The following is a 12,651-nucleotide window of genomic DNA, read 5'->3' on the forward strand; positions in this document are numbered from 1 at the left end:
GCAGATAAGCAGCAAGGTCCTACTGTATAGCACAGGGAACTATATTCAATATCTTATAATAACTATAATGAAAAAGAATATGAAGAAGAACATACATATGTATAACTGAATCACTATGCTGTACACCGGAAACTAATACAACATTATACTTCAAAAAAATATTCTAAGAAGGGACATGAAAGACAAAAATGGATACGGGATGGGTTGGAAATTCCCTGTATATTGATCTGGATGGTAAGTATACACATGTACACTTTTTTTTAAGTCATTAAACTGTATACTAAGATTTGTGCATTTTATCATATGTGAATTGTGCCACAATAAAATAATTATCTAAGTACAAATATCAAACATTTTAAATTAAAAAATATAAGCGAGTATAAGTGAGCTGGTAAATAAATAAAATAAATACTCAGAGGGTAAAACAATGAGAATGCATGAACCCAGAAAAGCGTAAGAAATCATTGAAGCAAGGGGCTGCTCTGGTGGCATCTGCTGATCTCACAGTTTAGAATTTCAGAATTGATGGACCACATGTGAAAGACAGGTAACATAGCTCAAAGCACACAGAGGTATCAGATCAAGATGTTTACAAAGTCCAGACTGTAAGGATGAAATGGTTTTAGAAAGAACTTTGTAAAGAAAACTGTCTAAATCTTGGCTCTTGGTAAAGAAAAAAATCAAGACTTAGCCTTAAAATGTTGCAGTAAAACTGAGCTCATATGGAGCTGAGAAATATGGAAAACAGGGAAGAATAAGAGACAAGAGAAGTAAAATGAAAGGTCTAACATACATACAATGAGTTCTCAAAAAGTGAGCAATAAAGACAATGAAAGGAAGAATTATTTGAAAAGATAATGGCTCAGAATTTTGGAGAACTGAGGAAAGTCTGAAAATTCCCGGCAAGATTAATCAAGAGATATCTATACCAAATACATCATAGAGAAATTACAGAATACTAAAGACATGGAGAAATTCTTAAAGGAGTCTGGAAGAAAAGATAAATTAATTTAAAAGAATCTAAAATAATTTGACTTCTCAGCAGCAATAATGGAAGTCAGAAGCCAGTGGGATACTACTTTTAAAGTGTTTAGAGAAAATAACTGAACCTACATTTTTAAGCCCAGATAAACTACTCGTTCAAAAGTGAGGACAAAATAAAGACATTTTCAGATGCTCAAACACTGAAAGAACTTACAACCATTTCATCCTAACTAAAAAGCAATTTAAATAAAATACCAAAACTGGCACATCAGGAAGTCAGAAAATAATCTTAAAAGGAAGCTCTGAAAGCCAAGAAGGAATATTGAACAAAGAAAATGTCATAATTCTAAAAAACAATGATGGTATAAAATCACACCATTATCTAATACATGAGATTAATACAAAACAAAATAGAACTGAAATACTGGGCAAAAATGGACAAAGATTGCACATATCAGCAATATAGAAAATTGATCACATAAAAAATTACTATGTTAGGCCTACTCCAGGAATGCATGATTGGTTTAACAGTGAACAAAATATAAATGCAACCTATCAGACTAATACACAAAAGCATAAATGCCATATCATCACCTCAAAGACAGGAAGAAAGCTTTCATTAAACTAAAGTCAGCTTATATTTAAACTAGAGTTTTTACAAACAAAACCCACAGTAAATATCACACTCAAAGGTGAAACATGCAAAGTTTTAAGGAGCAAAACTATCATCACTTTCAGGCAACATTATACTGGAAGTCCTAGAAACTGCAATAGGAAAGAAAGGCATGAGGACTGGTTCCAGAACTCCTATTATCTGGTGATGTGACCATCTAGATGGACACCCCAAAAGAATCTATATTTTTCACCCTAAAAAAAATTTTTATGCACACACACACACACACACACACACAGCAGTATTGTTTAAAAAAAAACAACTAAAAATCAAACATGTGACAATCAACAGAACAATGAAAAAACCAAATTGTGCTATATCCATACAATGGAGTACTACACAGATATGAGAATAAACAGATTATAGCTACACATATGTAAGATAAAGTAAAAATAAGAAGAATATAGTAAGTTTCAAAAAGTTTCACAAATACACAAAAGTAAGCCATATGGCTAGATTCTAAAGAAAAGCAGGCAGCAATAAAATGGTTAGTTACAACAGTAAACTCTCAGAGGGGTAAGGAATCTTCAAAGGTATTGGAAGTGTTCTCATTTTTTAAACTTGGTCATGAATTCTATTATTATCCTTCAAATTTTACATATATGTTACATATTCTCTCATATGCATGAAATGGTTAATATTAGAAAAAAATTAATTTCAATTTGATTTTAAATGCCTCAAATTCTGCTTTTCAAATAAGTATGTAGGTAAGATATCTACACAAAACAGAAATACCAGGACATATATCTTGCCCTAAATAGAAAACGAGTTGAGTGAAACATGAAGAAGAAGAAAAAAATGAGGGAAAAAAGCAACCATATAAAATAATCCCTATGACAAAGCCAAACTAAAAGATGTTACTTAAAAAAAGACCTCAAGCATCACGTTTAAATATGGCAGAAGATAAACGGTCATAACCGGAGTGGGGGAGATTAAAGCATTAAAATAGTTCTAGAACTAGTTAGATGGTTTATAGTCTTTTTCCTCACCTTCCCTTCTACCTCCTTGTGAAAGCTACAAAAGTCTCTCTCCACGTAGGCAGAACAAGCCTTGCATTATGCCTGCTCTATGATGGTCACTGTATGTGTGGTTCAGGAAGAGGAGATAAACAAAATGGTCCCTGCCCTGGGGAAGCTTTTCTGATGAAAGAGAATAAACTCAAACTCCAGCAAGTTAGGGATTAGGAAAAATTGATGGAATGTAAGGGTAACTGAAACTGTGATACCCTGTGTAGCACAGACATTGACAACCTGCTGACGTGCTGTGCTCCTGACGTTTCCAGCCCCCTTGCAGTTATATGGGACTGTGTGGCTGGTTCTGGACTATGAACCATGAGTGGAAGTGATATGTGTCACTTGAGCCAATGCATTAGAGAGCCAGTGTGTGACCTTCCAGCTCCTTTCTTCTCCTGACCCAAACTTCTGGAAGCTATGTGTTGAGATAGCAGAGTTCCAAGATCAAAGTCACCTGGATTACTGAATCACCACAGAGAGCACAGATGCTGTTGGAAGTTGCCTAACCTGTAGGGCACGTGGCATAGCAAGCAATAAAGTCTTATGTAAAGTCACTGGAACGTTAGGGTTGTTCCTGCCACCTAACAGCATCATGAGAGATACTGTAAAAGGAACAAAATCCTTCTGAAGTCTTATACAAAGACATATACCTACATATATGAAGTGAATTAGATGCCGAGATTAAGAGAGAACTATATGGTCACTGAAAATCCTCCCTGATACTTACTTCCAGATTATAATAGGAAAAATATACATAAGAACATAGCCTTACCTCACAGCTTTGCCACTGGTTTGGGATACTCGGTCGGAACTTCTGGTCACAAACAACTTTCCTCATTTCCTCTATTGAGGGATCTGAAGGCACCATGTCGTAATAAGGCAACTGGTACTCCTCCACAATTCCTGTAAAAATTTGCATAATAAATTTCCCAGTATGAATAATAAATAAAATGTTTATCTCAAAATAATATCAATTAAGTTTTCTAGGCACAAATGGCACCCTGGAAAACTGGAAAATCAGGCTTATTAAAATTATGTATCAGTGTAAAACCAAGTAAGTTTAAAACACTCAGTTGAACAGTTATGTAAGTTTATGAAAATTTATATAATGTGATAATTAAATAATTCATATAATATAAAACAAAAGTATATATAATTATTTTATCAAATACATAACTATATAGTTATAGTTATATATAATTTTATATAAAATATATTACATGTATATAACTGTTAATAATTATAAAATATAATTTTATATTATGAAAATTACATAAATTTTGATTTACATAAAATGCCATTGTGAAATTCAAAAGTAATGCTTAATTGCAAAATTTATATCATGGTCCCATTGCTTTGGGAATGAAATATATTTCTCCATGAAAAAGTATATTTCTCCTTTTCAAAACAAATTAGCTTTCTCTTTTTGAAAATTATTAGGCAATCTTTTAAAAGCTGAGTTTTTACATTTGGATTTTAGAACTACTACATCTGACAATGTTCCAAAGAAATGGCCAAAAAAATTTAAAGTTGGATAGTTCAACATGAAGGTTAACATTTAAAGAGTCACAAATAATAGACAAAGATTTGACCTTACTTATCAGAATATTACTTGAATTCAAGAATTTCCTTACATAATCAGTTGAATTAATTATAGTTCTTTTATTTAAAATATTTAAGATGTGCCATAATTTGGAAAATGAACTTCAAATCATATTAAATAAATTACTATTTCAACTGTTGAAGGAAATTTAAAGACAAAATCCTAAAAGCAAATCTAGACAAATATCAGTATGAAATTTAAAAAAATAATAACAAACTTGTTTGAATCTTGCCATTTACCAAGCACTATCCTAAGCCCTTTATGTGTTTTAACTAATTATCCCTCAAAACCACTGACTAAAGAAAGTACCATGTTACCCCATTTTACAGAATTAGGAAACTGAGGCACAAAGAGTGTCGTGAGTTTGCTCAAGGTACACAGCTAATAAGTGGTAGATCTGCAACTTAACCCCAGACTTGGGGATTCAAGTGTTCCTGTTGTTTCTGCACCACTAAAATTCTATTACTTCTATGTATAGTTTCATCTTCCTAAATGCTTTATTATCTATCTTATCTAAGAATCAAAGGGGAAAAGCATATTTTCTCATTAAAATGTAATTTTAACCTTGTAAGCTTTTCATTTAAAAAAAATAAGATTGCTGTAAGGCACAAAATCCAAAAACTGACAGTGGTTTAATAATGACGATTCTTCCATTGAATGTTGACTATAAGTAGGCTTTGTACTAAAAGTGTCACATGAATTAACTGAATTAATCCATTAAACCCTTAAAGCCCAAAGAGTCAGTTTGATTATCTTCATTTTACAGATGAAGAAAGTGAGACCACTTAACTCACCCAAAGTCAGACATTCAGGAAGTTGCTAAACCAAGCTTAGGCACAAGTCTGTCTCACTTGAAACTGAAAACTCTGAATCATTTTCTACCAGGATTTAACTCTTCTCCACTGATTCAATAATTAAATCAGACTGCGTTTGTAGGGTTTCATCTGCCCAAATTCTTCCTCTCATTATTAATTTATAAACTGCTGGGAGCAGTAGAGTCAGAAAGTTAAGTCTTCGCTCACCTCCACCCTGCACTTTAACCCCACCCCCCATCATCACAGGAAAGAAAGGAACAGGAAAAGAGTGAGCACCAGGAGACATCAGTTTAAATCCTGTGGCTTTGGCAAGTCACTTAACCTCTTTGAGTTTCATTTCTGGTATAAAGTAAGGATACAGCTAACTGAATACAAGCTCGAAGAAGAAAACTCTCAAGTGCTTTGCAAAGTATTATTATAGAAGTCAGAATTATTAGGAGAACTAAGCAGTAATCACAACCTAAAATCTCCATTATGTTCAAGATGCTACAGTTCTGCCACTGGAAAGATATCACCAAAAGTTAATCTTCTAAATATTTAGAAATGATTCAATATAGTACATTGAATTAGAGCATCAAGGAAAGGCAGACACAAAGAATATTTCCAAAATCTTACCTCCAACTGAACACCTCCGGGCTATTTCCCAGTAAACCAGACCAACAGAATAGATGTCAGCTCGTTTGAAGGACTCAAAGATATTCACATTCATTGTATCATCAAGCATTTCAGGGGCCATGTACCTTCAAAAACATACACATTTCAGATTCTATGTATGACTTTATAGCAATCCAGTAAAACACAATCTTAATAAATTCTGATACATAATATAAGATAGTTTACATCATTTTTACAGGTAGCTCTGTACCACTATAATAGAATAAAATTAAATAATACATTTATTCAACTAATTAAAAAACATTTTAAATAGAACTGGAGGTCAGCAGCATTCCACAAATATTTGCTGTCAATGAACAATTTTATTATACATTGGTTCTAAGATATATAGATATATAGATATTATATTGGCTCCAAGAAAACCACATCCTTGTTTGAATAGGACTCAATCAGAGAAGTCCGTAGGACCCAACTGAGCTTAGATGTCCTAGGGATATTTCAAGGATTTCTCAGAATATTGAAGTGAAGATGCAATACTCTCACAAATCTTTTAAAAGTTTTAGATCCTCTGAAGGAATCCAGCCTTCAAGGCTTCCCTGATGGACAAGTTAAATCTCGTTTTATAAAGGGAAAAGAGAAGAGATCCCTTAGGGCTGCCCAGTCTGAATAAACTATCCTGAAGTGTTTCTGGGGTCCCACTAAAGTCTCCCAGGGAACCAAGTGAAGGACTCAGAGTGACTGGCCTGGAATGTCAAATATGGCTTGGAGGCTAACTATACCAGCTTAGAAATTCTCTACTCTTAAGGGCCTTTAACAACTCCAGGGAGTTTTGGTTGTTTCTGATTTCAAGGTCAAGAAACCTGGAATTATGCCAAAGTAGCACAGAGCATGAATTTCAAATGAAAAGAAATGGAAGTATGTTGGCCATATGGCCACAGTCTAGCTATAACAAGAAAACACCAGAAATCTCATTACTAATGAGCCTGTCCTGACGTGTGTGATATGCTCTATTTATGTCATACTTGTTCTTAACTCTCGGAGATTCTGTTCTTTGAAAGTGGGACTTGTATCCAAACTCATATTATCTTAATGTACATCAATTTGGGAGATTTAAGGTTGAGTACAACTATAGGTGAATATGTTACATAATATTTTTAAATATTGAGAGAATACAATAGCACATAAATATATTTATTATATAGAGTCCCTCACCTATCTAGTCCCATATGCTGATTCTGTATCTGTTGTTTTTAACCTGAATGTGTAGAACTACACCTTCATTTGCAACGTATAAAGGGTTTGGAGGAGATACACACTACTAACATTTTCCCCCTCTTTGTGAAAAAATGTATTCTCAGAATGTGGCACACTAAAAATAATATAGCACCATCACTTCCACCCTTCATCTCCACTGGACTCCCTACCCAAATCGCTACTTTCAATATGATCAAAATGCCAACTTTCCTTGCTTTATTACCATTGTGCCACTGATTTCTCAGTCACCCAGAGAAGACTTCTTGTTGTCTTGGGCCTAATGATTTCCCACTTGAATCCACCACCCTCTCCCTATACACATATCCCAGTCATTCATGTCCCATTCATAAGGCAGTCATAAGTCTTAGTATGCTACCAAAGTAAGTTATCTTACCTTTTGGTTCCCACTTTAGGATTCTGAGGTATATCAATAGTGTTCAGTATTGAATCATGCTTCACAGCCAACCCTAAGTCTGCTATGGCACAAGTTTCACATTTTTTCACTAAGATATTTTTTGATTTTATATCTCGATGAGCGATAGCAGGTTTACCTATGAAGCATGAGATAAATATATTAACTTTTTTCATTACTGAAGATCGAATCTCTCCAAAAGGAGTCATTTTGAAGACTTGGCTCAAATGTCACCTTCTAAGAAAGGTCTTCCCCAAGCCTCATTCTACATCCCAAGTCATTCTCCATCACAGTCTCTCATTTTGCCTTCTTCATAGTCCTTACCACTATCTAAGTTATTTTATTTATTCACATGCATGTATAAGTATCTATCCCTCCCAACTAGACTGTAAGCTACATAAGGGCAGTGGCTATGCCTTCCTCATCACCATGCCTCCAATGCTTAGAACACTAGGTAACATTTAGTAACCACTAATAAATATTTGCTGAATAAATAGGGAAAGAATTAACATTGCTATATCCACATAAGAACATAGCAAATATTCTCTTACAAAACAAGTTTCAAACCTGTATTACCCTAGACCAGCAGTTTTCAGATGTGGCCCAAAGATCCCCTGGGGGTACTTGAGGCTCTTTTCTAACTACATATCTGTGTAATATCACCTTTTCCTCATATAGTTCAACCAAAACAACAATCTGGGACAGACTAAACAGGTATGAAAATCCAGACATTTAACCAGACATGAAGGAGATTTGCATAAATGTAAAACAAAACCATTATTCTCACTAGATTGGTTTTTGTATTATAAAATATGTAAAATTTTAAAACTATGTTATTTATTTTAATATTTAATTGGTTAATTATTATATTTTAAGTAAATTAATACATATTTTAAATTTCTCAATTTCAGTTTCTAATATAGTAAATGTTAATAGATATAATCCACATACACAGAAACTTTTGGGGTCCTCAGTAATTTTTCAGCGTTTAAAGGGATCCAAATCTGAGAAGCACTACCCTGACTAGACTAATGACTTTCTAGAGCCATTTCACTATTATCTCAATAAATAGAAAACACAGTGGGTATTATTTGGCGTTAAGTACATGATATATAAATATTTTTTCAAGATCCCATTACCTTTTCCAATTATTTTAATTATCAAAGGTAAACAGTTAAATTATTTGCATTCTCTGAAAACAGAGCATTTGCTACCAGAGCAAGATCTTCCAGGTATATATGCTAAATGGCAAAGACAGAGCCACTAGGAATAAAAATATTATTATGGATAAATGACAAGTATGTAGGTGAGAGCTGGCTATATCATGACAAAACTTTCAGCTTTATAAGATACCTTCAGTGGTTTTTTACATTTGATAATAGTTTGTAATAAACTAATACACAATTGAACAAAGAAATACAACTTAGTGTTTCTACCCTCTTATTCAAGGAGAAAAAAGTCAGAAAGAAAATACACACCTTGTGTACCAACAATCTCCATATGAAGGTGGGCCAGACCACTAGCTATCGAAAGTGCCAGTTTGATCATTCCAGCCACTGTCACTATGTTTCTGTTCAAATAGTCATATAAGGAGCCCTGTTCATGATATTCAGAGACAAGCCAAAGTTGAGTCCAAGTTCCATTATCTAACAGGAAAAAAATTATTTTATTGCTATAAATATATGTTGAGAAAGAAGCCAGAAGCTTTTAACAAATGTCAGTGTTTAAAGTAAATCTGTATTGTTAACAAAGCAAAGTTAATTCCTTCAGTGATAATACTCACAGTCCAAGTTAGTAGAGTGAAAATTCTCCATGAGTTCCTATTGATGTATTAGAACCTGTTATATGTACCCACCATAGCTACAGGGAGCTGTGAGGCAGTGATTCTAACAACTGAACAACTCCTTTCTTATTCCCTCTATATCAGTACCTGCTGGTAATAGCAACCACATTATAGGAGAAACTACTGAGAGATGCATTTAGGCTCACTGTTGTGTTATAAATTATTCTTGAGCTTTTAAGAAAGATTATACCAATAAAAAACAGAAATATAACAAATTCACACAAAGCATTATTACTATCATAAAAGCTCCAACATTCTAAGAATGTTCATGTTATTCACCTTTCAAAATAGGAAGTTTATGATTTCCCTCAAAGCTTATATTAGGTGCCAAACACAATTACTAGACATTTTCAAATAATTTACCTCATTTAACCAAAAGCTAATCCAGCTTACAATAGATTTTTATCAGAAGAAAAATTATGCTAAAATTTCTCTAGGTATTATCAGTGTCCCTACAGTTAGCTTTAACTCTCGGAATCAAATGTCTACAGTAGCCCTGGGCAGTCCTGACCAGTTCTGATGTTCAGAGAAAGGAAATTATAATTAATGAACATTTGCTAAGGACTTTTTCTACCTAGTGCTTTATGTTCAAGAGCTCTTGGTTATCCAAATATTTAATTTCCAAATCCGGGTAGTGATAAAATTTCCTGGGAGTGCAAAAGTCAACATAACATGATTAAGTTCACTAATAAACTGACCACATATCAAACCAATTCTTACTCATACCTCTCTCCCTGCTTAACACCAGTGGCTATCTTTGCCCTCCCACTTCAATGTCTTTGTCAATGTGTTTATCAGGCAGATGACTAAAAAGTGAAACTGTAAATGTTGCAAGAGATACAGAAATGCATGAAGAAAGTGATATTAGAGAGCATTTGGAATCAAAGCCAGTGACAAATCATTAACAGAGAAAGACCAGTTAAACAGAAGAAGAGAAAATCGAGGGTGCTCTTTCTTGCACACAATGTTTTATAACCCAATAAATGTCATGATTAAATTAGCCTCATCAAGATGATCCATATAACTACAGTCATCTCTGCTTTCACAACACTGTAAATTAAGCTAACTGGTAGGTAGTTTAGTTCCATGTTACGAAGGAAAAGTAAAAGTTCTTAACAGCTTAATAAGAAATGTTTCATTTTGAATACTACAGTTAAGAATTTGGAAAGAAACTTTTTCTTTAAGCTCAGTTTGTCCCTGGCTTTACTTGGCTTTACTCAGTTTCTCCCTGACAAATCAGAAAAGATAAATCATTAGCAAATGTTAACTATGGCCAGAATGTATAACAATGTGTCTCTTTGGCCATCTAATTAATAATGAATACTTTCATAATCTATATTAAATAGAAATAACCATAGATTCTTAATTTTCATAGGTAATGGTAGGTATCTGATATCCACAGATAATTTGTTCTTTATGTAAAGGTTACAATATCTACCTCTCCAAAGTTCTTCATGAGTATTACTGATTCAAATAAAAAAAAAATTGACTGGATCAAGTTTTGCTCACCTTTGTTCCCTGATTCCCTTTAAAGGAAGTACTGCACAGTTAAATGAGTAAAAGCAATGCAAAAAGAAGAAAGAGAGCATAGGTAATTCACAAACTCTATATCTGGTCCCTGATTAGTGGACATACATAAAATACTTTATGACTATTGACTTAAATACCAAAAAGTTGATGGCCTGTCTTGTTACACAAATCTCAGAAAGTAGTACCATTTGGGGTTGTTAACGTTAAACCTCAAGATATAAACCATATTCACAGCACATTAATAGAAAATTTCACTAAAATTATCTTGCTCATTACCATTCTGATAATGTCTTAGAAAATTTGAGTCCTAAACTTAAAGTTTGTTGTACAGATGAAAAATACAGTCCTAACAGAGATGAATATTTGGCTAGCATTCGTTGGTATGTTTGTACTAGTTATCAAAATATTGAAATATTTCTGTGCCAATTGTTAACAGCTGATATTCGAAACTTCCAATGGTATTCCTTTGCCTAGATACCCAAAGCAACTCCCAAAACCACAAAATACCTCCAGATCTTTTCATGACCCAGCAAGTAAAGGGTTAAAACCCAGCATGGCAGTGTTCTCCCAGGACTTTGTTCCAGTTGAAGCTGCTGTTCTGATTGGTTAGTTCCTGTGCCATACCATTCATCAAATATTTTCAATATCAAGCTGGCTATAGTGTCACCATAATTTCATATCACTCATTTGCCCTGCTTTATTGTATGGTTATGCACATTTACCTGTGAAGAAGAGGAAAGCATTTTCTTTCCTCAAAGAAGAAATCAGACTTTCATGCAGGTTTTATTAAAACAAACAGATTAGTTATTCTTATCTGATAATAGACATAACATATTATTTGCTGAACCCAATTAGATTGAAAATACCTTTGTTGTCAGCAGCAATGAAACCAAGGATGTTTTCATGTCTCAGCATAACCGTCTGATAAATTTCTGCCTCTCGAAACCAAGATCTTTCATCTCTGGAGGAGAATATTTTCACAGCCACATCTTCCCCACACCATCTTCCATGCCAGACCTCACCAAATCTACCTTTTCCTACTATTTCCTGAAGTACAATCGTCCTCGCAATTGTTCTCTGAACCAACAGAGGTAGACCTAACCAAAGAAAAGACAAAATTGATCATTAAAAACAAGTAACTGCCAGAAAATAACTGTCATAATGACCATGATTTTCACATAAAAAGCGTTTCACCACTTTAATAATTTTACTGCTTTTGAAGAAATAAGCACCATTATACCAAACTTTAATATAATGTCAAAGCATGCCTAAAACATAATCCAAATTCTTACTGTGACTTTCTCTTCTCATATTCACAAATAAAAATTTCTTGAACATAGCCTGTCATTGCAGATATCTAATTTTCCAGAATTGTTACAAATCTCCCTGATTTGAATATTAAAGCCAGTCAGGTTACTAAATACACAAAGGTTAAAAAAATATATGTTGTTGTTAGCCTCTAAAATAAAATATATGGTTCCTGGTACAACTGAGAATGCAGAAGAATTCTTTATGAATTTTTTTAAAAAGCCAAATTAAAACGGGAAAGTAAAGAACCAAATTCAATGTCAAGTGAGGCAGTCATGTTACACTAAAAGCAAGGTACAGTCATAGAAAATATCAAAATGATATTTTCTGTGGAACAAAAGAAAGTCAAAGAAAATACATTCTGAGTGTACATAAATTGTTTAGATTCTTTTGAACCAACAGCTTTACCTCCAGAATTCTAAAGATTTAATTCAAAATGTGGAAAATTTGTGTTTAAATGTTTAATATATTATTATTATTATTCATAGGAAAACAAAGGAAAAGTGTGACAATAGAGAAATTGTTAAGTATAGTACAGAGGTTGAGACCACAGATAAGAAAGACTTGGGTGTGCCAGCTGGTAGCCACGGGCAAGTTATCG

General features: G+C 33.5%; 1 protein-coding gene across 2 annotated transcripts in view; it reads right to left on the reverse strand.

Annotated features, from left to right (window-relative positions):
* ACVR1C (activin A receptor type 1C) overlaps window positions 1-12,651 on the reverse strand; it is a 60,901-nt gene that overhangs the window by 4,777 nt on the left and 43,473 nt on the right. For both annotated transcript variants that reach the window (XM_031451442.2, XM_064484794.1), the window contains 5 exons: window positions 11,609-11,839; window positions 8,848-9,015; window positions 7,352-7,508; window positions 5,704-5,828; window positions 3,443-3,573 (listed from right to left, as the gene is read on the reverse strand). In XM_031451442.2, coding sequence (XP_031307302.2) covers window positions 3,443-3,573; window positions 5,704-5,828; window positions 7,352-7,508; window positions 8,848-9,015; window positions 11,609-11,839 — 812 coding nt within the window. The remainder of the gene's footprint in view (window positions 1-3,442; window positions 3,574-5,703; window positions 5,829-7,351; window positions 7,509-8,847; window positions 9,016-11,608; window positions 11,840-12,651) is intronic.

This window comes from Camelus dromedarius, chromosome 4, assembly GCF_036321535.1.
Source record: "Camelus dromedarius isolate mCamDro1 chromosome 4, mCamDro1.pat, whole genome shotgun sequence".
Taxonomy (NCBI): Eukaryota; Metazoa; Chordata; class Mammalia; order Artiodactyla; family Camelidae; genus Camelus; species Camelus dromedarius.